We start from the raw sequence: 26,727 nt of genomic DNA, 5'->3' as shown, positions 1-26,727 counted from the left end.
GCAGACAGTTGAGTTAAAAAAACAAAACAAAAGCTTGGAAGCCAGTAGGCTCCACCACCAGTAATAACCAACAGACGTTATTACTCTCTCCAAACAGGATGAGGGGGAAAAATTATGCAAAGAAACACCACCTAAAAACCCGCCAAGGCACCTGCCAGCGGGCTTTCTCTGGGAACCACTCGTAATTTCCACAGCTGAAGCCGTCGGTCCAGAGACGTGGAGACACTCCGCAGACTTCAGGACGCAGGGAACTCCCGAAGAGGCTGCCGAGACCCCCAGACGTAATTTTTAAAGTGGTGGACGCCTGTATCCCCCAGCGGGGGAGCCTCGGCCGGGGCCCCTAAAACGCCACCCAGCCCCACGCCGGTCGTCGACTCGGAGCGCAGGGCCGTCGCGTCTGCAAGCTCCCGCACGCTCCCGCACGCTCCCGCACGCTCCCGCACGCTCCCGCACGCTCCCGCACGCTCCCGCACGCTCCCGCACGCGCGCCCGCCTGCAGGCCTGGGCTCCCGGCAGCCAATGGGGCGGGGCGCCGCGCGCAGGGGGCGGGGCCGTGACGCTCCGCCGCGTGACCCTGCTCTTGGCCTGCGCCCGCGGAAGCCGGAAGCGGCGGCTGTCGGCGGCGCCGGCTGTAGGTGGAGGACAGGCGGCAAGCGCCCGTCTACCCCGTGATGGATCCGGACCCGACAGTCGCGCTGCGGAGGTCGTCGCCGCTGCCGTGGTTACTGCTGCTGTGGTCGGGGCTGGCTCTGGGCGCACTCCCTTTCGGCAGCAGTCCACACAGGGTCTTTCGCGACCTCCTGTCGGAGCAGCAGTTGCTGGAGGTGGAGGACTTGTCCCTTTCCCTGCTGCAGGGTGGAGGGCTGGGGCCGCTGATGCTACCCCCGGACCTGCCGGATCTGGATCCCGAGTGCCGGGAGCTCCTGCTGGACTTCGCCAACGGCAGCGCAGAGCTGACAGGGTGTCTAGTGCGCAGCGCCCGGCCCGTGCGCCTCTGTCAGAACTGCTACCCCCTCTTCCAACAGGTCGTCAGCAAGATGGACAACATCAGCCGAGCCGTGGGGGTGGGTAAAGGAGCACACCCAGGATCTGTGGCGTGGGAGGGTTGGGAAAAGAGGAAGACGTAATGATGGTAAACTCTGGGGGGCCTCAGTTTCCCCAACCACAAGAAAAAGAGGTTGGACTGGGTCTCTGGAGTTTGGGGTATCAGAAAAAGGGGGTGGCATTATGGGGCTTGAGGTTTGGATTTTTGCCTCCATGAATGCTGTTGGACATCTTGGTACATATTTGCAGATAGATATGAGGTACATATTTGCAGATAGGTATGATTGTTTTTTTGGGGCGGTCCTGCTTCCCTAACCCTATTTTCCTCCCCTTACTCCGCCACAGCTTCTGGTCATCTCCACCTGAAGTTCCCAGGAAGGACCCTTTTCTGAAACCACCATTGGAAAGGAGAAACTGGTAGTAGTTAGGAGCTTGAGCTTTGTAGCCAGAAATGCTCAGATCCACCACTCTAGCAGTGTGATTTTGGATTAATTTTCTTCTCAAAGCCTTAGTTTCCTCCTCTATAAAATGGAAAAAACCCAGCTGCCTAATGTGGCCATTAAAAGGATTAAAAGAGAAACTGCCTGCGAGTTCATCTTAGTGATTTAGACAATCTGGAGCTAGTTGGCCAGGAGTCCAGTCCCACTCTGTTTATTAGCAATATACTGTGGGCAAGTTACTTGCATTCTCAGTGCCTATTTTCTCTTCTGTAAAATGGGGATAAAAGGAGGTCTTAAGAAACTGACATATAGTAATAGCTCTCTGTAAATGGGAGCTAAAATTTCCTAAAATTTTAGGAAATGATAAGTCTGCCCTTCATTTTAATACCTTGAGAGCTCTTCTGGTTATGTAGTAGGCACTATGGGGATTTAATTAAAAAGGATTTAATTAAAAAAAAAAAAAAAGAAGACACAGTCTCTGTTCCTCAGTACTTTATAGGGTTTAGACTAGGAAATGATTAGAGTGTCCAGGCTGGTGGGAGTCACGAGGTGTGGGCCGGATATGCTTGGTTAAGGAAAAACATGAGGAATCACATTGGGATTGGGGAGTGGGAAAGTTCCTCTTGTTTGATGGAATGGCAAGTAGTCTCATGAAAATATAGTTAAAATTATTTCATAAATCATAGTTGATTTGACTAAAATATAGTCTCATCCTGCTTTAAGTGAGTCTGATATTAACATAAAGCTATTATTTTATAAAAATGGGGGATTTATTTGCACTAAGTAAATTCTATGGTTGATCTTTCTGTAAAGAGCTAGTTTTCAAAGCAGTTTAAATAAATTTACGCTTACATGCAATAATTTCCAGGCATACTTCCATTGTTCCATTGGGTATAGCAAGATACATCGATCTATGTATCTTTTTTTTTTTTTAATCCCCACCACAACCTCCGATCTATGTATCTTATCATGACTTTAAAATAAAGTACACAAGACTTATTCTTGTCAACTACAGCAGGGCATTATATGGCATTATATTTGGTTTTGAGCAGTTAGGTGAGTTGTTTTTAGGGTGCCATTTACTCTGAAGAACAAGTACTATTGTGGGTAAAATGACCATGAATCATGATGCAAAGCTTGGATCTTTTGAGGTAGCAACTGCTTTCCTTGTTTGTGTAGATACTGTGGAATTGAGGTGAAAAATATTGCCTCAAATCCTAGTGTTCAGTGTTATGGGCATCACCCAATCTATGTATGAGTTTCCACATGAATTCCTCACTGCCCAGGAGAGGCATCCCAGTGTCTAGATGCAGAAACTTCCTCCTTCTCATATTCTACCAGTAACCTGGGCAGCCAGCTCACCTCACCCTGGTATGAAAGGAAGAAGGTAAAGAGATGAAAAGAAAAACCCTTTCCCCAATCTGCATTTCCCCTCCACCTCATCCTAGTCCTTGGTCTCCATTCTCCTTCTTTCCCCAGTAGAGCTGGATATGGCTCATTGGCTCAAAAGCATGATTTCCACAGTTCTGAGATACTTTGTGGATTTAAGAGGCTTTTATGGGCTGGTTTAGGAATTGAACCATCATGTATAAAAATGTGCCCTAAGTTTCTTATGAGTTAACTTGAAGGAATATGTTGTCATTTGGGGAAGTTTATTTCTCCAGAGTATTGTATTTTTTTTTTTTTCCTCACTTAGACACAGTCTTTCATTTAAATCAGTTTAACTAGCATGCACCTACCCTTCTTGAATTTTGGGCTGCTAAAAGGATATAGAAGGAAAAGGAGGATAAGGTCCAAGCCTCAAACTGTCAGTGTAGTTCAGGAAATAAACTTATATTGAGAAAAAGAAAAAAGGAGAATATCAGTGTGTCATAAATCGTACAATAGCAATTTAGAGCAAAATTGTGAAGGGGATGCCGAGTTAAAGGAGGGAACAGCGCAATGTTAGTTAATCAGAGAGAACCTACAAGCTGAATTTTGTTGTTCTTGTTTTTGAGACAATGTCTCACTGTTTCACCTGGGCTACAGTGCAGTGGCATTGTTATAGCTCATGCAACCTCAGACTCCTGGGCTTCAGTGTTCCTCCTGTCTCAGCCTCTTGAGTAGCACTACCACTCCTGTCTAATTTTTCTGTTTTTTTGTAGAGACAGGGTCTTGCTCATGCTCAGGCTGGTCTCCAACTCCTGGCCTCAAGCAATCCTCCTGTCTCAGCCTCCCAAAGTACTAGGATTACAGGTGTGAGCCACCAAGCCCGCCCACAAGCTGAATTTTGAATAAGGCATCCTTTCTCACTTTCTTTAGGATGAGTGGACATGGGTTGATTCAAAGAAGAGAGGAGTATAACAAGGAGAAAAAGGAATCAAAGGCAGAAAATAGCAAGCTATTTATGTGATACAGCCAGCTAATTAGTTTAACGGTCATAGAATTCTCTATCAGGAATCCTATGTAATTGTCACTTCTTCTTAGAAGTACTGGGACAAGGACTTCAGACAGTTTTATTATCTCAAGGTAAAGAATGCAGTGATTTGTGAAACCTGAATGATAAAACTGATGGTTTCCCTCTTCCTTAGCATCCGACTTTCTTCTTTGAGTTTAAAGTGATAGAGACATGGCTTCATTGAGCTGTTTAGCATCATCAAAGTGTTTTGAGCATGCTGTAGCCCCCTCAAATTCCAAATTGGTAAGCTCTATTCTACTTGGTTTGTTTAAAATTTAGATAGATAGATAGATGTATGTATGTATATATAGGTACTATAAATGTAAATTTGTGAAGGTGCTGGTTGTTTGGGTTATGTTTTTGGTCAGTATTCAATTTACTTTTAGTGTAGATTAATAAATTCTTAGGAATATAGGGACAAAATTGGAACACAGCATAACATAATCTATATCTTTCATTAGAGATCATAAAATTTAATGCTTCTTATACATTTGTTCAAAAAATTATTGAGTACCTATTATGTGCAGGCTGTGGTAGCTACTAGGGATGTAGCTGTGAATGAGCAGAGTTTATAGTCATAAAACAGACATTAAGCATATCATCTACAAGTAATTATTTATTCAGATGTGGTAAGTTTCACAAAGAAAAAACCCAGATGTTTTCAAAGCATATATTAATAACAAGGGTGCTGTATAAAGATGATTGTTGGCATATCCTATGCAATATATCTAAATTGAATAATGGTACCAGATAAAATTATAGATGGGAATGAAGCTTGTGTATCAACCATTATCATGTGTAACAAATAAACAATTTAATTCTCTTGAAAAAAATAACAAGGGTGCTGATCTTAAGTATGACTGAGGGTAGGTAGAGTGGTCAGTGATTAAAGCTGACATGTAAAATTTGAGAGGGTACGGGAGCAGGGGAGAGAAGGTATCCATGTAAAGAAATAGCAGGTGTGAAGATTCCGAGATGGGAAACGGTTTGGTGTGTTTGAGGACTAGAAAGAGACCAGTGATCTGCTCCTGAAGAAGTGGGCAGGTGCCAGGTCATGTGGGCCTTGTAGGATGTGTTAAGAATTTTACTCTTCGATTTTAAAGCAGTGTGGTCTTCTTGAAAGGTTTAATTCTGCAGAATGACATGATCAGATTTGTACTTTAAAAGGCCATTCTGGCTACGTTACAGAAAATGGAGGGGCTGGGGGCTGGGGAGGGAAGGGGAAAACGATATGTGGGGAGATAAATTAGGAGACTGTTGCAGTGGCATCAGAAATGGTGGTGGCTTGGCCACATGAGGCCCATTATGATGGGGAGAAAGTGGGTATGTTTCAGAGATATTTAGGAGGCAGAAATGATAAGACTTGGTGGTTAATTGAATGTGGGTAGTTGGGGAGAGAAAATGATGATTTCTAGGGTTTTATTATAGTAAGAGCAGCTTAGTAAAGAGGATTGCCATTGACTGAGATGGAGGGAGGAGCCTTTTTAGTAGGTGAAGATCATTAACTAAGTTTTTTTTTTTTTTTTTTTTTTTTTTTGAGACAGAGTCTCGCTCTGTTGCTCAGGCTAGAGTGCTGTGGCATCAGCCTAGCTCACAGCAACCTCAAACTCCTGGGTTCAAGCAATCCTTCTACTTTAGCCTCCCAAGTAGCTGGGACTACAGGCATGTACCACCATGCCCAGCTAATTTTTTTCTGTATATATTTTTAGCTGTCCAGATCATTTCTTTCTATTTTTAGTAGAGAAGGGGTCTTGCTCTTGCTCAGGCTGGTCTCGAACTCCTGACCTTGAGCGATCCTCCTGCCTCGGCCTCCCAGAGTGCTAGAATTACAGGCATGAGCCACTGCGCCCGGCCCATTAACTCAGTTTTGAACTTGTTGATTTTGAGGTGTTCACAAGCCATCTAAAGGGAGGTACTGCATATGTGGTATACATGTCTAGAGTTCTGGACCGGAGATAATACGTTTAGGAGTGGTCAGCATAAAAATGGTATTTGAAACCATGACATGGATGAGCATGCCTAAGGAATGAGTAAGAACACTAGGAGTTGAAGATTGGGTAGAGGATAAACTATCAAAGGAGACTGAGAAGGAAGTTGAGACTGAGAGATGAAGAAACATCAGGAGAGCATGGTGTTCTGTAAGTCAAGGGAAAGGGTGGGGCTGGTTATTTGTGTCAAATCCTGCTGAGAAGATTAGAAGTACATCTATCAACATTGGCATTATTGGTGACACTCACAAGAGTGGTTTTGGCTGGGCGCGGTGGCTCACGCCTGTAATCCTAGCGCTCTGGGAGGCCGAGGCGGGAGGATCGCTTGAGGTCAGGAGTTCGAGACCAGCCTGAGCAAGAGTAAGACCCCATCTCTACTAAAAATAGAAAGAAATGATCTGGACAGCTAAAAATATATACAGAAAAAAATTAGCCGGGCATGGTGGCACATACCTGTAGTCCCAGCGACTCGGGAGGCTGAGGCAGTAGGATTGCTTAAGCCCAGGAGTTTGAGGTTGCTATGAGCTAGGCTGACGCCATGACACTCTAGCCAGGGCAAAAGAGTGAGACTCTGTCTCAAAAAAAAAAAAAAAAAGTGGTTTTGATGGAGTGCTTGGGTGTGAAAGCAAGATTAGAGCGAGTTAAACAGTGAGTGAGGAGTGGAAGATGAGGAAGTGGGAAGAGTGAGCCTAGATGACTGTTAAAGGTTTAGCCTTGAAAGGGAAATAAGAAAGACAGGTCATTAAAGAGGAATGTGGGACTCAGGGATTTTCTTTCTATTCCTTTGTCCCTCCATTCCTCTGTTCCTTCTTCCCTTCTTCCTTTCCTAAGATGGGAGAGAGCTGAACACGTTTATTATTATTGTTATTATTTTTGTAGACATGAGGTCTAGCTATGTTGCCCAGGCTGGTCTCGAACTCTTAGTCTCAAGTCATCTTCCCACCTCAGCCTCCCAAAGTGCTGGGATTACAGGTGTGAGCCTGTAGAGAGGTTGAATGATCCTGTAGGAGGGAGTGGGGAAGTAGACAAAGTCATTTTCCAGATAAAGTAGGGTAGATGGAATCCAGGGCATGTACAGAGAGATGGGCCTTTGACAGGGGCAGGCACTTTCTCCACTGTGATTTGAGGGTGAAAGGAGAGGTTGGCTGTAAAGGTAGGGAGGTCAGAGTTTCAGCTCCATGGCTTCTGTTTTCACTGTCAGCCAGGAGGGTGGATCGATCTCTCTCTCCCTCCTTCCCTCTTTCTCTTTCTCTTTCTCTTCCTCTTCCTCTTCCTCTTCCTCTTCCTCTTTCTCTTTCTCCTCTCTCTCTCTCTTTTCAAATAAATAGAGTCTTGCTCTGTCACCCTAGGCTGGAATGCAGTGGTGAGATCATAGCTTACTGCAGCCTCAAACTCCTGGGCCCAAGTGATCCTCCTGCCTCAGCCTCCTGAGTAGCTGGGACTACATGCATGTACCACTATGCCTGGCTTTAAAAAAAAATTTTTTTTTGTAGAGATGGGGTCTTGCTATATTGCTCAGGCTGGTCTGGAACTCCTCGGCTCAAGTGATCCTCCTGCCCTGGACTCCCAAAGTGCTGGGATTACATGTTTGAGCCACTGCACCCAGCTAGATCTCTTAAGAGTAAAGAGTGGGAGAGAGATCAGAGTTTCAGGGAGAGTGGAGAAGATGTGAAATAGTGGTTGTAAGGAGAAGAGAATGGATAGGCAGGAGAGTGAGAAGTGTAGTTTGGGATTATAGATTTATTGTGGAAACAATCTGTTATCTAATTTTTGCCAAGAGCTCTCAACTTCCTGGGTGCAGGCATGATAAAAGTGGATGATAGGGTTCATGACGGTTAGGGTTCTGCCAACTTGTTATGACAGATTTGATATTGTCCCATTTTATGTATGTATGTATGTATATATTTGTTTATTTGTGTTTATTTGTTTGAGACAGGGTCTTGCTCTGTTGCCCAGGCTAGAGTGTAGTGGTGCTATCATAGCTCATTGCAGCCTCAAACTCCTGGGCTCAAGCAATCCTCCTGCCTCGGCCTCCTGAGCAGGTGGAACCACAGAGTGCACACCACCACGCCTTGCTCGTTTATTTTACTGTTATAGAGACGGGTTTCACTATGTTGCTCAGGTTGGTCTCAAAACTGGCCTCAAGCCATCCTCCCACCTTAGCTTCTCCAGTAGCTGGGATTACAGGCTGGAGCCACTGTGCCTGGCTATCAGCAATATTTTAAAGCAAGAATTCTTCCTTTAAGTCTGCCTTCCCTCTTTCCTCCCCCTACCTGGCTGATCAGTTCTTTCCCTGGAGTTACCACTGTCTCTCTTTTATTACTCATCACACTATAGAACTCCTTATCTGTGGGGGGAGGTTCTTAAAAACCCAGTGTTGATGGCTTTCTTTTACACTTTTTATATCCTCAGAACTCCAGGATTTTTATAGTACCTGGTAAATGGTAGAAGTTAAATAACTTTGAAAGAATGAAGGGTCAGCAGGACTTAGTTCCTTGCTTGGGGCACAAGGAAAAGGAAATAGATAAGGATCAAATACTTTAGGAACTTGGATTTATGATTTGCATAGCATGAGTTTCTTTCATTATTAAAATGATCTGTGGAAAGTGTATTTTTCTATCTGAGTACATGCTATTTGGGTACAATTTGGATGTCTCACATTTTCTTGTGGATTATATGACTTTGAACCAAAAATTGCCCAAAAGATGAAAGCAAATGATGTTATGATCATTTACCTACCAGATTTAAAAAATTATATAAATAGTATATGTTCATTGTAGAAAAATTTAGACAGCGTAAGAGAAGCAAAAGTGAAAATGAAGATCACCATATTTCCGTTATCCAGAGATAGCTACTGCTACATTTTTGTAAATAGCTTTCCAGAGTTTCCGCTTGGGCATAAACAGTAAGAAATATGACAAATAAGCAATTTGGACCTAAGTAGTTGAGATTGTACTATAGAAGCAAATACTTAAGAAGCAAGCTTTTCTTGCCTTGCAAGTGAACCTGGTACCAATAAATGTTAGCTGCTTATAGTTTTATTACCATTGTTATTAATGCCATCATTATCAGATCATATCAAAATGTTAAAAGGTTTATAATAAAAAATTTAATTTTTTTTAAGGTTTTTGTCTCAAGTTGTTGTTTGGAAAGTCTAAAAATACTCAGATTGTATTTTTCATCTTCTTTTTGTTACAGAATACTTCAGAGAGTCACAGTTGTGCCAGAAGTCTCTTAACGGCAGATAGAATGCAAGTAGTTGTGATTCTCTCTGAGTTTTTTAATACAACGTGGCAGGAAGCAAATTGTGCAAGTACGTAATTCTTTCATTTTCATGTTGCAGTTATGATTCAGTAGTATAGAAGTCAGATGTTATTTTAGTGAATTTTGGACTCTTTGAAGCTAGATAATAGTTTTTATTACTAAGTTTATATGAATAGTCAGCGTCATAGTTTATTAGTGGTAACTACTTGGGCAAACACTGAAAGGCAGGAAGGTGCAGTGGTTAATAATGTGACATTTGGAGTCAGACAGACATGGGTTTGATTCTAAATTCTGCCCCTTTCACTTACTGGCCCTAACTTACTATCTCTCAGACTTTGGGCAAGTAACTTTGCCTCTTGGACCTTCAGTTTCCTCATCTGTAAATTGGTGGTAAGACTAGAACCTATCTTACACAATTGCTTTGAGAATTAAGTGAAATAAATTATAGGAAGCACTTAGCTCAATGCCTGACACATATTTAATGTTCAATAAATGTTAACTGTTTAGTATAATAATAATTATGTTTAAAATAATCTGTCAAATGTTGTTGGGAGGTGGGGGGTGATAACATCTGTACTACCAGCTTTGCAGGTTTGTGTGTAATTATGGAATAAAATGACATCTATTTTTAGATGTCTTTAGCTATTGTTTGGAAAAATTGACATCACTATTTCAATTCAGATGTGTGGTTTTTTTTTTTTTTAGACAGAGTCTTGCTTTGTTGCTCGGGCTAGAGTTCCATGGCGTCAGCCTAGCTCACAGCAACCTCAAACTCCTGGGCTTAAGCGATCCTACTGCCTCAGCCTCCCGAGTAGCTGGGACTACAGGCATGCGCCACCATGCCCAGCTAATTTTTTCTATCTATATTTTTAGTTGGGCAGATAATTTCTTTCTATTTTTAGTAGAGGTGGGGTCTCGCTCATTGCTCAGGCTGGTCTCGAACTCCTGACCTCAAGCGATCCACCCGCCTCGGCCGCCCAGAGTGCTAGGATTACAGGCGTGAGCCACCGCACCCGGCCCAGATGTGTTTTGAATAACAACTATGTGCTAGGCAGTTCTTATCTTCCAAGTCTTATAAGTTAGTGAAGGAGAAAGATATATTTACAAATATAACCTAGGGCAGACAAATAAATGCTTTAATAAAGTTATAGAGTCCTTTGGGGAAGTAGAAAATAATCTAATTGGGGAGAATTTGAAATGACTTCCTGGAGGGATTAGTTTTTGAAGCTAGGCCTTTACAGTTGGGCATGATTTCAATAAGTAGAGATGAGAGAGGGACCCTGCGGCTAGAGAGGCATCATGGGCAGAGGCACAGAGGCATAAAAGGGTAATAGATGTTCCAGAGTCCTGGAAGCACAACAGGAGATAAAGTTGGCAAGGGAAGGTAGGACCTTGACTGATACAGTAGTTTAGTATTTGGGCCAACATATTTTCATACTGCTTAGAATACCAGCATATTATTAAGAAAGGGTTATACAGTAGTCCTTCCTTATCTGCAGTTTTGCTTGCAGTAATCCCCAGTCAACTGTAGTCCAAAAATTTTAAATGGAAGATTTCAGAAATGAGCAATTCATAAGTTTTAAATTGCGTGTCGTTCAGAGTAGTGTGATAAAATCTCGTGCCACCCTGCTTCCTCCCACCCAGGCAGATGTGAATCATCCCTTTGTTCAGCATATCCACGCTGTATGTGCGCCCTGCTCGTTAGTCACGCCGTCTTGGTTATCGGGTTGACTGTCACAGTATCACAGTGCTTGTGTTCAAGTAACCCTTATTTTACTTAATAACACTTTCCTAATAATAACTTAATTGTTAGTCATTGTTATTAATCTTTTTACTGTGTCTAATTTATAAATTAAATTTTATCATGAGTATATACGTATAGGAAAAAACATAGTATATAGAGGATTCAGGACTATAGATGCTTTCAGGCATCCACTGAGGGTCTTGGAATGTATCCCCCAAAGATAAGGGGGAGTGCTGTATGCTGTAATATCTTGGAGACTTAACAAAGCACCTGGAATGTTAAAGGCAATGAGGAATACTGCAGGTAAAAATAGGTTTTTTAAAACATCATTTAACCTAGCACTTTACAAGCTTTTTTAAAAAACTACAAAGACCCTTTTTTCATGGAACCCCGTTGGAAGAGAAAGACAAACACCAGTAAGGAATTTATTACAGTAGTTTAGGCAAGAAGGAAAGAATGTGAAGTAGGGCAGGGGCCTTAGAAATAGAAAGGACAGGATGGATTAAAAATCCATGTTCTTGAAAATCATAAAGTAGCTTAACTTTTCTAAGGACTTGTGTTTTTTCCTGTCTTGAAAATATTCTTTACATTGAACTTCTTCTGAAGAACATAAAAAGGCTAAGCAATTAGATATGAGTTATTCAAGAGGCTCTTACTTCCTAATTAAAATTAATTTGGCCAAGACATAGTTCATATGAAGTAAAATTATAAATGGGAAAAAGAGCCCCTGCTAGGTTTTTTTTTCCTTGTCATTATAACATGGTATATTGAATATTGACTCTTTTAATTTTGTCTTTATTAATTCAAATTTTCTGGTAATTTGAACAGAGGCTTGGCTGACACAACTTTTTTTTTTTTAGCATAACCTTTACTTTTTTGAAGTAAAATTTTCTAGTATAAATATGATTGAAGAGAATTTAACATATATAGACCTATTTTTAAGTATTCTTAAGCCTTTTAGAAAAATCCATTAATATAGCCAGGCGTGGTGGCTCATGCCTGTGATCCTAGCACTTTGGGAGGCTGAGAGGAGAAGATCGCATGAGCTCAGGAGTTTGAGACAAGTCTGGGCAATAGTGAGACCTCATCTCTACAAAACAAATTTAAAAATTAGCCAGGCGTGGTGGCGTGTGCCTGTAGCCCCAGCTGCTCAGGAGGCTGAGGCAGGAGGATCTATCTCTTCAGCCCAGGAGTTCAAGACTGCAGTGAGCTATGACGCCGCTGTACTCTAGCCGGGGCAACAGAGTGACACCCTGTCTCAGAAAGAAAAAGAAGTCTAGAACTAAATTCAAAAGGCTTTAACATTGTTCATCTGAGTAGACAGTGTTTTTTCATGAGTTAATGCCTGATTTTGTGTTTTAAAGTACTGTTTGACAAATTCATTATACAGTCTCCATTTATAAATTCACTATAATTAGCCCTACAGAAGTTTAACTGTTGTACTGTAGACATATTTCATATTGCAGAAAGCCTAATCTTTTACTAAAAACATAAATGTAAAATACTCCCTTTTTTCCCCAAACATCACTTAGTACTATGTAAAATTAAAACTAGATAATAGGAAAAAAATTATAAGGTAGAATTGTACATTTTCTAATGTTAACCCTCAGATGTGATCAAGCTTCAGCTTCTCATGCGACTGACAGCATCTTTAGCAATCTCAAATCCATTAAGCCACTAATTTCATTGAATCCTTGCTGTTTTCTTTTCTTAATAAAAGATGCAAAAGGCTTCTCTTTACCTTTATGTTGAAAATCAATTTCCTACCTATCTAGTCATTGTTTTTTAAATCATTGGCCTTTAAAAATGTATAAAAGAATATAAGGGATATTTACACTTCTAATAAAATGGAAGAAGATGATCATATCACACTAAAATTTTTAACTGATTGTGCCCAATCAGAAGTTTGTCGAGAGAGCTGGGCATGGTGGCCTGCACCTGTAGTCCCAGTTACTTAAGAGGCTGAGGTGAGAAGATTGCTTAAAGCCCAGGAGTTCGAGGAGTTCATGCAGTGCACTGTGATTGAACATGTGGCAAATTTTTAGATTATTTGCCTTTTAATTTAAACACAAAGAAAGACTGATCCAGTTTTCTCAGAACCTGTGTAAAATTGTTAAACACAAGCCACTAATCCATTTATCTCAGTTATCCTTTTTCCAATGATCTAGTTATTAAATTAAATTTGCAGATACACAGCTGATAAGTGATACCCGCTTAGGGATCTTTAATGGTAAATAATATGGAGTTCATTCAGTCTGGCACCTAAAAGATAAAATGGGAAGGAAAATAGTTACAAAAGAAGAAGGAAGACCACTGATTTAAGAGTTTGTTTTTTACTGAGAGAAACCAATATGAGATCCATTTGGTAGAAATATATCTTTTTTTTTTTTTTTTTTGAGACAAGTTCTCACTCTGTTGCCTGGGCTAGGATGCTATGGCGTTAGCCTAGCTCACAGCAACCTCAAACTCCTGGGCTCAAGCAATCCTCCTGCCTCAGCCTCCTGAGTAGCTGTGACTAGAGGCCCGCACCACCATACCCTGCTAATTTTTCTATTTTTTGTAGAGACAGAGTCTGACTCTTGGTCAGGCTGGTCTCCAACTCCTGGCTTCTAGCAATCCTCCCACCTTGGCCTCCCAAAGTGCTAGGATTACAGGTGTGAATCACCATGCCCAGCCTTATTTTATATTTTCTGAAGCTTGTCCTATTTTATTTTATTTTTTTTTTTGGAGACAGAGTCTTGCTCTGTTGTCTGGGCTAGAGTGCCGTGGTGTCAGCCTAGCTCACAGCAACCTCAAACTCCTGGGCTTAAGCAATCCTTCTCCCTCAGCCCCCCGAGTAGCTTGGACTACAGGCATGCACCACCATGCCTGGCTAATTTTTTCTATATATTTTTAGTTGTCTGGCTAATTTCTTTCTATTTTGAGTAGAGATGGGGTCTTGCTCTTGCTCAGGCTGGTCTCGAACTCCTGACCTCGAGCGATCCTCCTGCCTCAGCCTCCCAGAGTGCTAATAGGATTACAGGCAAGAGCCACCACGTTGGCTGATTGTCCTATTTTTTTAGAAATTGGTGATTTGTCTCTGCTATCTTTTATAAAACTAGGTTTGAAAAACAGCAGAGATCTTTATACAAACTCCTAATAGATGCCAAATACTTTATTGAAAGACGCATAATTCCTGTTATGATAATTTAGTAGGTTTCTTTGTAAGGTCTTAACTTGAATCCTTAACACCTTTAAGAATGCCTCTTGAGCTGATGCCTGAGCCCTCACTGAGGAAGAAGATATGCTAATCTGTCCTTGATGAAGCTTCATTGATTATCTGAGATGAAGAAAATTCATAATGACCACTTCACTTAGTGCTTATGGGAAGCTTTATTATAACTAATATTCTTTAACTCTAAAATGTATAGTTTCTGACTGTTTCTAACCTTAAGCTCAAAATTCCTGCAAAGGGATAAAAGGAGAATTTACTGGAGTTCCTTTGTTTTGAATCAGAAATTCAGGGCTCTTTAGTAATGAAGACATTTTTAACCCCATTATTTAAATGAACTCCTTCGTGCTTTATAATACCACTGTCTAATGATCATTGAAAAAATTTGATGATACTGCATTAATGTAGTACTTGACAAAATGACCAGTCTATATTAGCTTTTAGTTTAATTTTCAAATTATTTTAAGTGAAAACTAAATGGCTGTTAGTAAAATAGAAAAGATTAAGTTCTTTAATTCTTCAGAGAATCTTTCTTTATAAATTACTTTTTTATAAAGAAATTATTTTAATTATCTCGTATAGAAGAAATTGCTATTGCTCTCTCTCTATAGTATGCACTTTATACTACTTTTGCAGGCAATATGGGGACATATACCCTCTTTTATCCCTATATAGTGTATGTCAGTTGTCATGACATGGCTTATACCATAGGTGTGCAAGTGCTATGGTTGAAATTGTGCTCCTTCAACTTCCCTGCAAAACATCAACCACAAAAACTGAAAACCTGTTCAGTCTTGTTAGCCTAACATACTAATATTCTGCATGTGTGTAATTGTATTTGTTTTTATTTATACCAACTTTGCCTCATCCTTAAAAGGATTCAGGACTACTTCATGATGATGTTTCATTGTTGTTCGTTGTTTATTTATTTTTATTTTTTGAGACAGAGTCTCGCTTTGTTGCCCCGGTAGAGTATAGTGGCATCATCATAGCTCACTGCAACCTCCAACTCCTGGGCTCAAGCAATCCTCCTGCCTCAGCTTCCTGGGTAGCTGGGACCACAGGCACGCACCATGACTCTTGGCTAATTTTTCTGTGTTTGGTAGAGATGGGGTCTCGCTCTTGCTCAGGCTGGTCTTCAACTCCTGAGCTCAAGCGATCCTCCTGCCTTGGCCTCCCAGAGTGCTAGGATTACAGGTGTGAGCCACCGCGCCTGGCCCATGATGATGTTAAACCAGCATTAAGAGGGGTTACCTTATAGTTTTAGAAAAAAGAATTTAGTATTTGAACTTTGTCAAAGCTGACAGATGGAATAACATATTTAAATAGTAAAGAAAAGTGATATAATTAAAAGAATACTTAATTGGGAGTTTGGAAACCATGTTTTGTATCTCACTGCTTTATTAACTTGCTGTAAGATTCTCCGTATATTACCTTATTTCTCTGACTTAGTTTCCTAATTTGTAAAGTGGTCCCTGAGATTACTAAGTGATAGAGTGAATAATTAAAATTAGTCTCATACTCTTGAGAAGATAAAGCTTCAGAGAATGTAGAGTACGTGAGTTCAAAGGGGAAGAATCTAGCAACAGGTTCACCTAGAGGGCCCCATGTATACTGGGGCCTGCAGAAGGGGCCTGTGTGAGGGGATGAATGGGACTGAGTTCCAGCTTGGCTTCTGGAGGCAGAAGTACCCTTTGTAATTCATCCACCCAGAGGGGATGTCTTTTTCTAATTTGCACAAAGGAGTCTGAGATGCTGTCTTGTCCACCAGGTTTAGGTTTCATCTCAGTCACCCACTCTGGTCAGTTGGTGGTGACTGCCTGAATCCCTGTGTGGTGTAAGACATCTGCGGGTAGTGGTGGGAGTAGGCAGAGGCATGTGTTTGTTGACTCTTGAGTCTTGAACTTCTTAATGGTTTAGAATATAGCTGTGAACATGTCAGTTATTTTGCAGTGGTTGAGAGTGCAGGCTCAAGAATCAGACTGAGTAGAATTTCCAGCTTTTCAGTTTTCAGTTTTGTGACTTTGGGCAACCTCTTAATTTCTCTAAACCTCTGTTCCTTATTTATAAAGTGGAGATAATGATAGTTCTTGCCTCAGAATCCTTGCAAGAATTAAATGAGCAAATATGTTTAAAATACAGGGTAGACAGAGTGCTTGGCACATAACTAGTACTCAGTCAATGTTAGCTTTCACTGTTGTGATTGCTGTTTATTGTAGTACATGAATGTCCCTTAGTGTGTCATACCCTACTGTCCACCTATTCAGCCTTTTTTCCACTGAAGTCTTTCTATTTGCATCCTGCCTTTCTCCTGCATTATTGCAATAGCTTCCTATGCTGTCTTTCCACTCCCAATGGAGAGATGGTCCTAAATTTCTGAATAAGGTAGGTATAATATAAAGCTGTCTGTTGAAATTAAGTTGAACCTGGATTGGAGATAGCAGGCCAAGAACACAGGGAGAGGTAAAGACAAAATGAGGAAAAAGAATAAGTTCCCTGAAGAAGGGAGAATGGATAAATAAATCGGGGTATATTCATCCATTGAAAACAATGAAAAGGAATGAATGAACTTGAACTAATGCTAAGCAAGAGTAGCAAGTTGCAGAGAAATGCCATTTATGTAAGGTTTAAAAAAAACATGTAAAACAATTCCCTTTATTTCCAGACTTTACTTGAAGCCACTGTGTCAGTATTTTAGGCAAAATTCTCACCGGTTTGTTTCTCTGAGCTCCCAACTCATGATAGATTAGACAGAGCAAATTTTAAAAGTTATTCTGGTAAGTACACTAAATGACCTATTAGTGAAGTTGGAAGAGACACAGAACTACTAAATTTGACACAAAAGATGATAAAAAGGCATATGAATTTAGATAAAATTAATGCAGGATAAACTGTCTTATCCCTAAATAGCACTATTAAGGCAGCAGTTGATAGCTGATGTTCATGATTATAGCCTTGTGCCATCAAAAGTCAATTTAAATTTTATTTGGTATATTGCTTTTACAGAAAAGGAGAGTATGTGATTATTTTAAGATTTTCATGAAAATGGTTATGAGTTTTAAAAAAATCTTTTGGAAACTAAAGTTTATGTACTTGGAAATTCTCTTACGTGAAATACTTTGTGCTTGTTTGAATAAAGAATTACTATAGTGAGAAACAAAAGATGATAGCTTGAGAGATAAATGACAACACATAATTGTTGCTTGAGTCATATTAATATTCTTTATGGTGGTTTTTTTTGACAGATTGTTTAACGAACAACAGTGAAGAACTATCAAACAGCACAGTAAATTTCCTCAGTCTGTTTAATCACACCTTGACCTGTTTTGAGCATAACCTTCAGGTATTTTATATGTGATATTTGAAATTAAACTACTGCCTTGTACAAATGAATAATATGTAGTTCCAAGTTCTTATTTCATTAATTGTTGATATTTATCTATACCCATGATGTAGAGGAGTTAATAGACATGGATTTCTGCTCGTAAGTTCTTTTTTTTTTTTTTTTGACAGAGTCTCACTCTGTTGCCCAGGCTAGAGTGAGTGCCGTGGCATCAGCCTAGCTCACAGCAACCTCAAACTCCTGGGCTCAAGGGATCCTCCTGTCTCAGCCTCCCGAGTAGCTGGGACTACAGGCATGCGCCACCATGCCCGGCTAATTTTTTCTATATATATTTTTAGCTGTCCATATAATTTCTTTCTATTTTTAGTAGAGATAGGGTCTCGCTCTTGCTCAGGATGGTCTCGAACTCCTAAGCTCAAACGATCCGCCCACCTCGGCCTCCCAGAGTGCTAGGATTACAGGCGTGAGCCACCGCGCCCGGCCATAAGTTCTTGTATTCACAAATCATTAAAAATTTCAGTTCTCTCATTTATAAAGTAGTAAAATATCTACCCTGCCTATCTTCCAGTATTTTTTAGTGAGGATCTGGTGAGTAATGAAAACATTAACTGAGGCATGTGATTATTTAATTAAAACACAACATTGTTCAATCTGACAGTCGTTTGCCTTGACTTTGTTTATGTAATAATAAGGTATTTTGCTGTGCAGTATGATTCTGTCTATAGGAAGCCTATTCTTTGCGTCAATATTTGCTTATATATATTTAATTTAAGGTACTTTTTTAGTAAGGTAACTTTGAGTATTGAATTATTAATATGATATAAAAGGTAGCCTTTAAGAATCTTACTGTGTAGATTTTTGTTGTCTCCATCTCTGACTCTTGAATTTTGGTATTGGAACTTGCCTGGTGGGAAAGAAGGATGAGATTGGAACTCTGGTAAAATTGTAGTTTTGAAACTTACATAACAAGTAAGTAATCCTCACAAGGAGATGTAAACATGTTTAGGATATGAGCATATATTATTTCCTCTTTACTAAATGTGATAACACAGAATCATAAATTCCCTGAGAATAATAAACATTAGCAGAACATGTCTCAGAATGTATTCTGCAGCATGTTAATAGATGGCCTATCAAAAAAGGGTTTAGTATTCTATTAAGGTTGGGAGATGCTTTATTACAGGACTTCAGAACCTTTAGTGGACTAAAGCATGTTGTAAAACTCAAATGGTAGTTTTTGTATATAGTAGTCACCCCTCATCCATGGTTTCACTTTCCACAGTTTCAGTTACCCATGGTCAACTGCAGTTAGAAAATGTTACATGGAAAATTCTGGAAATAAACAATTCATAAGTTTTAAATTGAGCACCATAGACAGCCTTTTTTCATATAACTTGGAGTACTTGTATGAGTCTGGTGGATTACTAGAAGTGTAATTGCTATATTGTCAACTTAAGAAAAAAATACTAGAGAAAATTATCTCCAAAATACCGAGTTTACTTGGAATGACAAATGCAGATTATGATTTAGAATGCACTGGCAAGCCAGCAGTGCATCTGGTGAAGGAAGGGTAAAGGAAACTTTTATTAGCAAAAAGGGAGAGGTTCACATAAGCTGCTTAGAAACAGAGTTCATTGGTTCCAGAGGCTCAAAGCCAGAGTTGTCGTCAATTCATTGGTGGAGGATTCTGTTCCTGGGCAAGTGCTCTTTCAAGCGAATCCTATCTGACTTGCTGCAATCCTAAGGAATGTCAGTGATAAACCTTGTCAAAGCAGATTTGAAGGAGGACATGAAAGGGTTTCTCTTGGGAGGGTTTTAGAAAGTGCTTAGAAACTGTTCCTATCATAGACATGTAAGCATGAACCTCTTCTGTGCCTTCCTCGCCCTATTTTTTCCAGGTCTGAAAAAAGTTATCCTGGTATCTGCAACATTCACATTATCAAAAGATGTGTATATTTATACTTTTAATAAAAATGGCTAAATTATCCCCTATCAAAATGATATGCTCAATTTTGACTTTAGGTAAATGCATAATTGTTCTGTGCAAAACAGGCAATGGGCTATTTCTTGTAGGAGACTAAAGGGAGACTTAGTTTTTCTGATAGATGGTGATGATAACATTGTAGAGGCTACATCAGTTTAATTACTTTGATTTTCTTCTTTTCTCTTTCATTTCAATGCTCAGTTACTGTCCTTTCTCCATGCTACAAAGTAAAGAATAAAGGGAATAGAAAGCAAAGGTGAGAACTGACAGTTCAGCAAACTTGTTCTTGAAAAGACAAGTGTCAGACTAGAAGTAGAAAAAAATTGAGATTTTCTAGTATAATGTTTTATATGTTATCTCCACTATCCTCATTTTAGGTTACATAGTTCTTTGGTATTTGCCTCTTTTTGTTGACTAGAAAGGCTGGATTATGAACCTTGTTATTAGAGAATTGAGTGGGGATGTAGTTTTGGGGCCTTTTCCTTTCCCATTAAAAAAGTCTAGTCTCAATAAGGCAAACTATGCTGTTGAAGTCAGCCTAGGCAGGAACATATTTTATTTATTCAGTAAGAGTAGTATAGGTAAGTACAAATATGTAATGACAAGATAGTTCAGGAAATTTGGTATTTTAGTTACCAGTAATTCAGATACCAGGTTTCTAATCCTTTGGTATGCTCCTACCTGTAATACAGGTAGAGGTAGACCCATTTTATAGATGATAAAACTGAGACTCAGAGTGATTTAGTAACCTGTCCAACATCACAGCCCAGCACTTTAACACACCATGTTGTTTCCTGTCCTCTATGAAGGCGAATATCTTACATTAAAGAGAGAGATTGTGTGTAATGTTTATTATATGTATTACATGTGCCTTTATCATTTTAGGGGAGTGCACACAGTCTTCTACAGACAAAAAATTATTCAGAAGTATGCAAAAACTGTCGTGAAGCATACAAATCTCTGAGTAGTCTGTACAATGAAATGCAAAAAATGAATGAACTTGAGAATAAGGCTGAACCTGGAACACATTTATGCATTGATGTGGAAGATGCAGTAAGTACTTTGTTTCTGTTGTGACATATTTCTCAGTGTTGTTGAATATACCTTCAGTATTCTTATCCTTTTTGGAAGTATGTTGGAACTGCATATTCTGTCTTCAGCCAGAAATAACTAGTTATAAAATAGTAAATTTTTAGCATATCCTGGTCTGTCAAACTAAAATGGAAATTAATCAGGCACTTCATAAGTGGTTTGATAATTGTTTACTTTTTTTTAAAATTTGAAAATGTATACCATTTTCAGAGGTGTGGGCATGGTTATATTTCAGTTTCTTGTGTACTTGTTGCTGATTTAAGAAGTTTCTAGGTTTTACTACAGTGTGTTTCAGAGGCCATTCCTCAATCACTTCGTATTCCATTGCTTTATTTCTTTATATCTGTTACCGTCTGAAAATATTTATTCATTTATAGTCTTTCTCCCCTCTCTAAAATATAAGCCACATGAAGACAAGCACCTAGGATTTTTTGTTTACCATTCAGTATTTAGGACAGTTCCTGGCATATAATGGCCTTAGTGTGTGTGTATTTATTGATTGAATGAATGGTCAACAAAAACTATTTTTCTCCATTGTATAGCCTGCCTTTACATGGGGCACCACTAGATGGCGATCATGTCTTTTTAGGCAATATGATGCCTGGGTATTGTGTTTGTTAGAGGTAACTGAGACATTATTGGCTCAAAGTAGAGAACTTGAGGTCAAAATTGGTAAGCTAAATGGTTGAGAATAATGAGTGTGAATTATCACAGCAGCTCAGTGGACTAATAATATTCAGGATGGTAAAAAGCACTTAAAATGTATGTGCCATGAGGATTTTTGTTTGCTTTTACTGCTCCATTCCTATTGCCTAGAATAGTACCTGGTTTCTAGCAGCTCCCAATAAATAATAAATATTCTTTAATGAAGAATACAGGGTCTAGCTGTACTTCTATTGCTATAGGTTCTCTGTTTGAAAGCTACAAATGGTTGACTTTCTAGAATTGGTCAGCATTATGAATTTAGAATATGAAATTTCAATCTGGATATATTAATAAATTTATATAATGACTAATTGTGAACGAGCTTATTTCCCTGGCAGAAGAGATTGTCTTGAACTATCAATAGATTTTTAGTGGTGTGTATTTAGTCTAAATTCTAGGTGTCTGTTTAGATATTGACAAAATAATTATAAGAAATTGAAGGCAAGTTAAATATAAAATAGAATAATACTATTTGTTCTTGTTCCAGATGAACATTACTAGAAAACTGTGGAGTCGAACTTTCAACTGTTCAGTCCCTTGCAGTGACACAGTACCCGTAATTGCTGTTTCTGTGTTCATTCTCTTTCTGCCTGTTGTCTTCTACCTTAGTAGCTTTCTCCACTCGGAACAAAAGAAACGCAAACTCATTCTACGTAAGTTTCTTTTTATGGTTATTTATTTATTTAGATAAAAGCCTGTATTTTTAAAATTTAGGCCTGTTTTAGAAATGACATAAACTCTGAGAACTCAAAGTACATTAGTTTAAAATGGCTCCCTGCTTTCAGTTTTACAGTTACGCTTACTAATGAAAAAGATGTGTGAGAATTTTATAAGTGCAGATAATCAAAAATCAAAAGATAGCATCTTTCAGATGATTGAGTTGAGAAAGCTAGATTATTCCAGCAGTAAGTTTAGCAACAACAGAGGAATAGCAACAGAGGCTTTTAACTCCTGACATGGCAATAGTGGGGAGCTATAGACAGCTCATAGGCCCATTGGAGTCATGGTAGAACCACCTAAAGGCAAGGCAGGCAAGAAGAATCCATAGCTAACATGCAGACAATTTGTTTTAAACAAATTGGAATTGCAGTTATAAGAATATTACTTGATGTATAGCACATATTCAGTACATATCAATTCCTTTTCTTTTTCCCCATCAAATAGGGCAAAGCAAAATCAACACTAACTAGAAGATCCCATCTCTAAAGAAGAGCGGCTTCTAAGTCACATGGGTTTCTTGTTTATTATCAGAATGAAAGCATGGGCTTATCCCTTGACAATTTCAATTTTTAAAAAAGAATATTTTGGGGGGAAAAAGTTAATCTTTTTTCTCTCAAATATTATTCGTGGTCTAGGAATCTATGACATAAAAATTCTCTCCCCTGTAAATTTCTTTCTAGCATTTCTTCATCCGAATTCACTTCTAATATATCTAGCTTTTACAAAAAGGTTACCTGTAGATCAGCTAGAACTGAATTTGTAATGTCTCCTCACCTTAAAATGCCAGCTACTAGAGGGGAGAGTCTTTGTCATGGATGTATTTAGTAAAGCTTTTTGAAGGTTGCCAGCATTCTGTAAATATGTAAAAGCTCAGTCCTTAAGAGCATTTATTTAGAACAACAGCAAAATATTGTAGGGATCTCACTATTGAGAAACTTTATTTTTCAGGGCTTGGTGTACTTTTAAAGTCTAGCGTCTTATTTGCCTTGCGAATCTATTTAACTTTGCGGAAGATGTTTACTGCTGCTAATCGGGAGTTTTTGTTTGTTTATTTTTGCAGTAAAAGTTACCTCCAGTGTCACTATCTGCTGTGCAAGCCATAAACTTTGTAGTCATTTCTTAATTCTTTTCTTTCTTTTTATTTTTCTATTCCCACATTCCCCTCCCCACTCTCAATTTGTTAGCAAGTATGCTGCCAGCCCTGCTTCTACCTCTTTCATTGTTTTTTTCTCTACCTCCACTGGCAAACGCTAGCCTAGGCCATCATCACCTCTTATCTGTACCAATGCAGGAGCCCCTTAACCGGTATGCCTGCTTCCACTCCTTGATCTACTAAAATTCATACTCCATATAGTGGCTACTGTAATTTTTTAAACACAAATAATTTTACCCTGTTTCTCTCCCATTTGAAACCCTTCACGGGTTCCTGCTCTACCTAGAATAAATCCTAACTTACTTCCAGGGTCTGCTCTCTGGCCCAGATCCACCTTTCTAAACTCACTGCATCTACTTTCCTCCTTGCTTGTGGTACTCTGGGCAGGCTGGCTCCTTTCCCTTCCTCTCAAATACCAAGCTCATTCCCACCGACCCCTTGCCAAGGCCCTTCCCACTTTCCTACCCGGCTTCTTGCCACACAGGTCTGAGCTCAAAGGTTACTTGCACAAAGCGACCTTTTATGATCTCCCAGTCTAAGAATACACCTTTCTTTGCATTCTTCTGCAAGGAAAGAATACATCTGATTTCTTTCATGGCACTTAATCACTTAAACTAACTTAAGTTAAATAATTTAAGTTATTTAAATAAACTTTTTCATTTATTTTCTGCCTTATTTGTCTTCCCTGACTGTACTGTAAGCTCCATGAGAACAAGAATTTTGTTCATCTTTGTTCATCACTGTCTCACCAACATCTGGAAAGTGCCCGGCATATTGTAGGTGCTCAAAGATATTTATTGAATAAAAGAACATTATACATAATGTTAGCATTTCCCAGAGTATGTTCCTCAGAATACTAGTCCTATGAAATTCTCTGTGAAAAAAAATTTGTGGAATATTAAGATTGGGAAATGCTTCATACCACTTCCTTTTCATGAGCTTTGTGAAGGTACAAAACATAAGATAAAGGCTCTGAGATTGCAAGTCCCGAAACTTGACAGTAGAACCTTTGCATAACACCTATTAATGTTTCACAGAAACATTGTTTACAAAGCTCATTTAAGGAAATGCTAGTACTGTGTAAGCAAACCGTTGTTGTGCGGGTACTTCATGGACATTTTCATTTACTTTTCTTTATGCTACCATTCATCAAGCTGTTATTGAATGCCTGACAAATGCTAGTACTGTGGTTGGGATTAGGAATTTAAATAAGGAACAAGATATAATCCATGCCCTCAAAGAACACACTGACCATAATGTAATTATTGCAACCTGTGTAGTAGAGGTAAATAGAGTATGGTTGGGCCATAGAGAAGGTTCAGACTAACTCTGCATTGGGGGTGCTGGAATTCACCATTAGATGATCCCTGGGGTAGAATTTCTAAGAATGTAGGGATTTATCAGGTAGAGAATAAAGAAGTAAGGAAGTTGTAGGTGTGTGTACTCATTGGTATTGCTACCTAGTCTGTTAATTAAGTAATTTGATAATTAGTAAAAAGCTAGGTTGCTTCTAGTAATTTTTAACAAAGTAATTAAAAAAACCCCAAAACTGTTGATTTAGTTTGCTTCCCAAATCGACTGAAGGCTTAAGAAGTAAACTTTTAGTTTAGGCAATTTTTTTAGCTTAAGTTTGGCCTTTAGTTTAGGCCAAAGCAGTACACTGGTCCAGGAAGTCATGTTGTCATTTTGCACTTACAGTTGGGGTGAGGGGAGACCCTGATAGAAACCAGAGGAGTGGTTCTCATCCTTGGCTACATACCAGAATTATCGTGTAGGGCTTTAAAAAAAAATACAGGTGCCTGGGGCCCATTGCAGACCTTCCAAATCACAGGGGAGATTCCTAGTTAGCCAGTGTAAGACACTCTCACTGTGGCACAGTTGGTTTTCATTTCTACAGCATAAGAAACATTCACGTTTAAGTATAAAATAGGTTACCAAGCCAAATAACCATGATTTGTTTGAACCCTAATGACTCAGTCCAATAAGCATCCAATAAGCATGTAACATATTTTGTTAGCAGCCACGTTTGTGTGTGTGATATAAAATTCATTTTTCTTTAAAAGTCATTTAATTTTTTTTTTACGTTACAGAGTTCTCTCACTGAATTTTTTTTTCGTCTGAAACTACAAGCTGTTTTCTTTCTTTCTTTCCAATATATATACCTTTTCTTATTCTTTTTCTCACCTTATTGCACTGGCTAAATTGGTGGCACGATGTTGAATAAGACCAGGTATCCTTATCTTGTTCTAGATCTTAGGAGGAAATCATTCAGTCTTTCACAGTTAAGCATAATGAGTGCTGTAGAATCTTTATAGACACCTTTATCAGATTGAGAACATTTTCACTGAATTCTTTCAAGAGAAAGTTAGATTTTGATTTCTAACTTAGACTTTTAATTGTACAATTTTGTTATTGTTCTTTATAACACTTTCATTTTCTAGGTAGATTACTTTCACCTACATTACATGCTTAAGATTGTGACGTTCAAGAAGATATAAATGATGTCGTTTTATTTGGTACTGCTTCTAACAAGGTCATGTGCAGTTTCTAACAAAGTTATGATTTTTGAGATTGGTAGTAAAAATACACTTAGGTTTTAATTCTTAGAAGATTGGATCTATTCAGATTCAAACATAGAACTAATAGATAAATATTATGGTTTACATTAAAAAATAATAAATAATCATGTTTCGAGAATTTAAGTTAAAATATAATACTTTTGATTTATCTAGCCAAACGTCTCAAGTCCAGTACCAGTTTTGCAAACATTCAAGAAAATTCAAACTGAAGCCTACAAAATGGAGAATTGACACCGTACCACATGAATGAATGGTGGGAGACACAGCTTGGTCAGAAAGAAGATAAACAGTGATTTGACAAGTCAAGTTCTTAAGAAATGCAAGGACTTCAGATTTATTTTTAGATAAAAATTTTCAATTTTTCTTTCCTTTTCCGCCTCCCTTTTTAAGGATTTGGGTATTTTAAATTTCCATTCATAGCAATGTTGTCTATTTTAAAGTGTATTTGTTACAATAGCAGAAGATGCAAGAACAATCTTTGTAGGCATATTATTGCTATTTGAGACTTCTAGTATGTCCTTATTAACATAAGTATCTCAAGTAGAAAAGTTTTTGAAAATTAACATTTAAAAATTAATCAGTTATAGCAAACACTTTGAAAAAGAAATATACTTGCCAAAAGGTAGCAGGTCCAAAGATTAATTTAAATTACTCCTCACTGCAGTATTATTGTTACATATATATTTAGTATGTCATACATTACAATAATATATAATTCAATCTCTTGTTTCCCTAAAGTCATTTTTGAAACCACTAACTATAAACCTCCTTAACAATTTTTAGAAGTGGTAAGCCACATTACATTTATCTTTTTAAAAAGATTTATGGTAACTGGTTTCTTACTTGACTTTTATAAATAGTATTTTGCATCTTATTTTTGCCTTTATTTCATAAGTAATTTGAAATCACTGGACTGCTTTGTTATATTCAGGGCAAGATGGATTCTTTTTATACCAGGGTTTTGCATTGTGAATTACATTAAGTTATTTGGCAATTTATAATTTATTACTACTTTAAATCAAC

At 38.6% G+C, this 26,727-nt stretch overlaps 1 protein-coding gene across 1 annotated transcript; it reads left to right on the top strand.

Annotated features, from left to right (window-relative positions):
- Positions 1-643: 643 nt before the first annotated feature.
- Positions 644-26,030, top strand: OSTM1 (osteoclastogenesis associated transmembrane protein 1). The gene is made up of 6 exons (XM_069488302.1): positions 644-1,064; positions 9,108-9,222; positions 17,374-17,471; positions 20,341-20,508; positions 21,740-21,905; positions 25,858-26,030. The coding sequence occupies exons 1-6, from the start codon at positions 672-674 to the stop codon at positions 25,911-25,913; spliced, it is 996 nt and encodes a 331-aa protein (XP_069344403.1). The 5' UTR covers positions 644-671; the 3' UTR covers positions 25,914-26,030.
- Positions 26,031-26,727: the final 697 nt, after the last annotated feature.

This window comes from Eulemur rufifrons, chromosome 15 (assembly GCF_041146395.1).
Source record: "Eulemur rufifrons isolate Redbay chromosome 15, OSU_ERuf_1, whole genome shotgun sequence".
NCBI classification, from domain to species: Eukaryota; Metazoa; Chordata; class Mammalia; order Primates; family Lemuridae; genus Eulemur; species Eulemur rufifrons.
The sequence above is the reverse complement of the archived record's forward strand: the minus strand, read 5'-3'. Positions and strand labels throughout refer to the sequence as shown.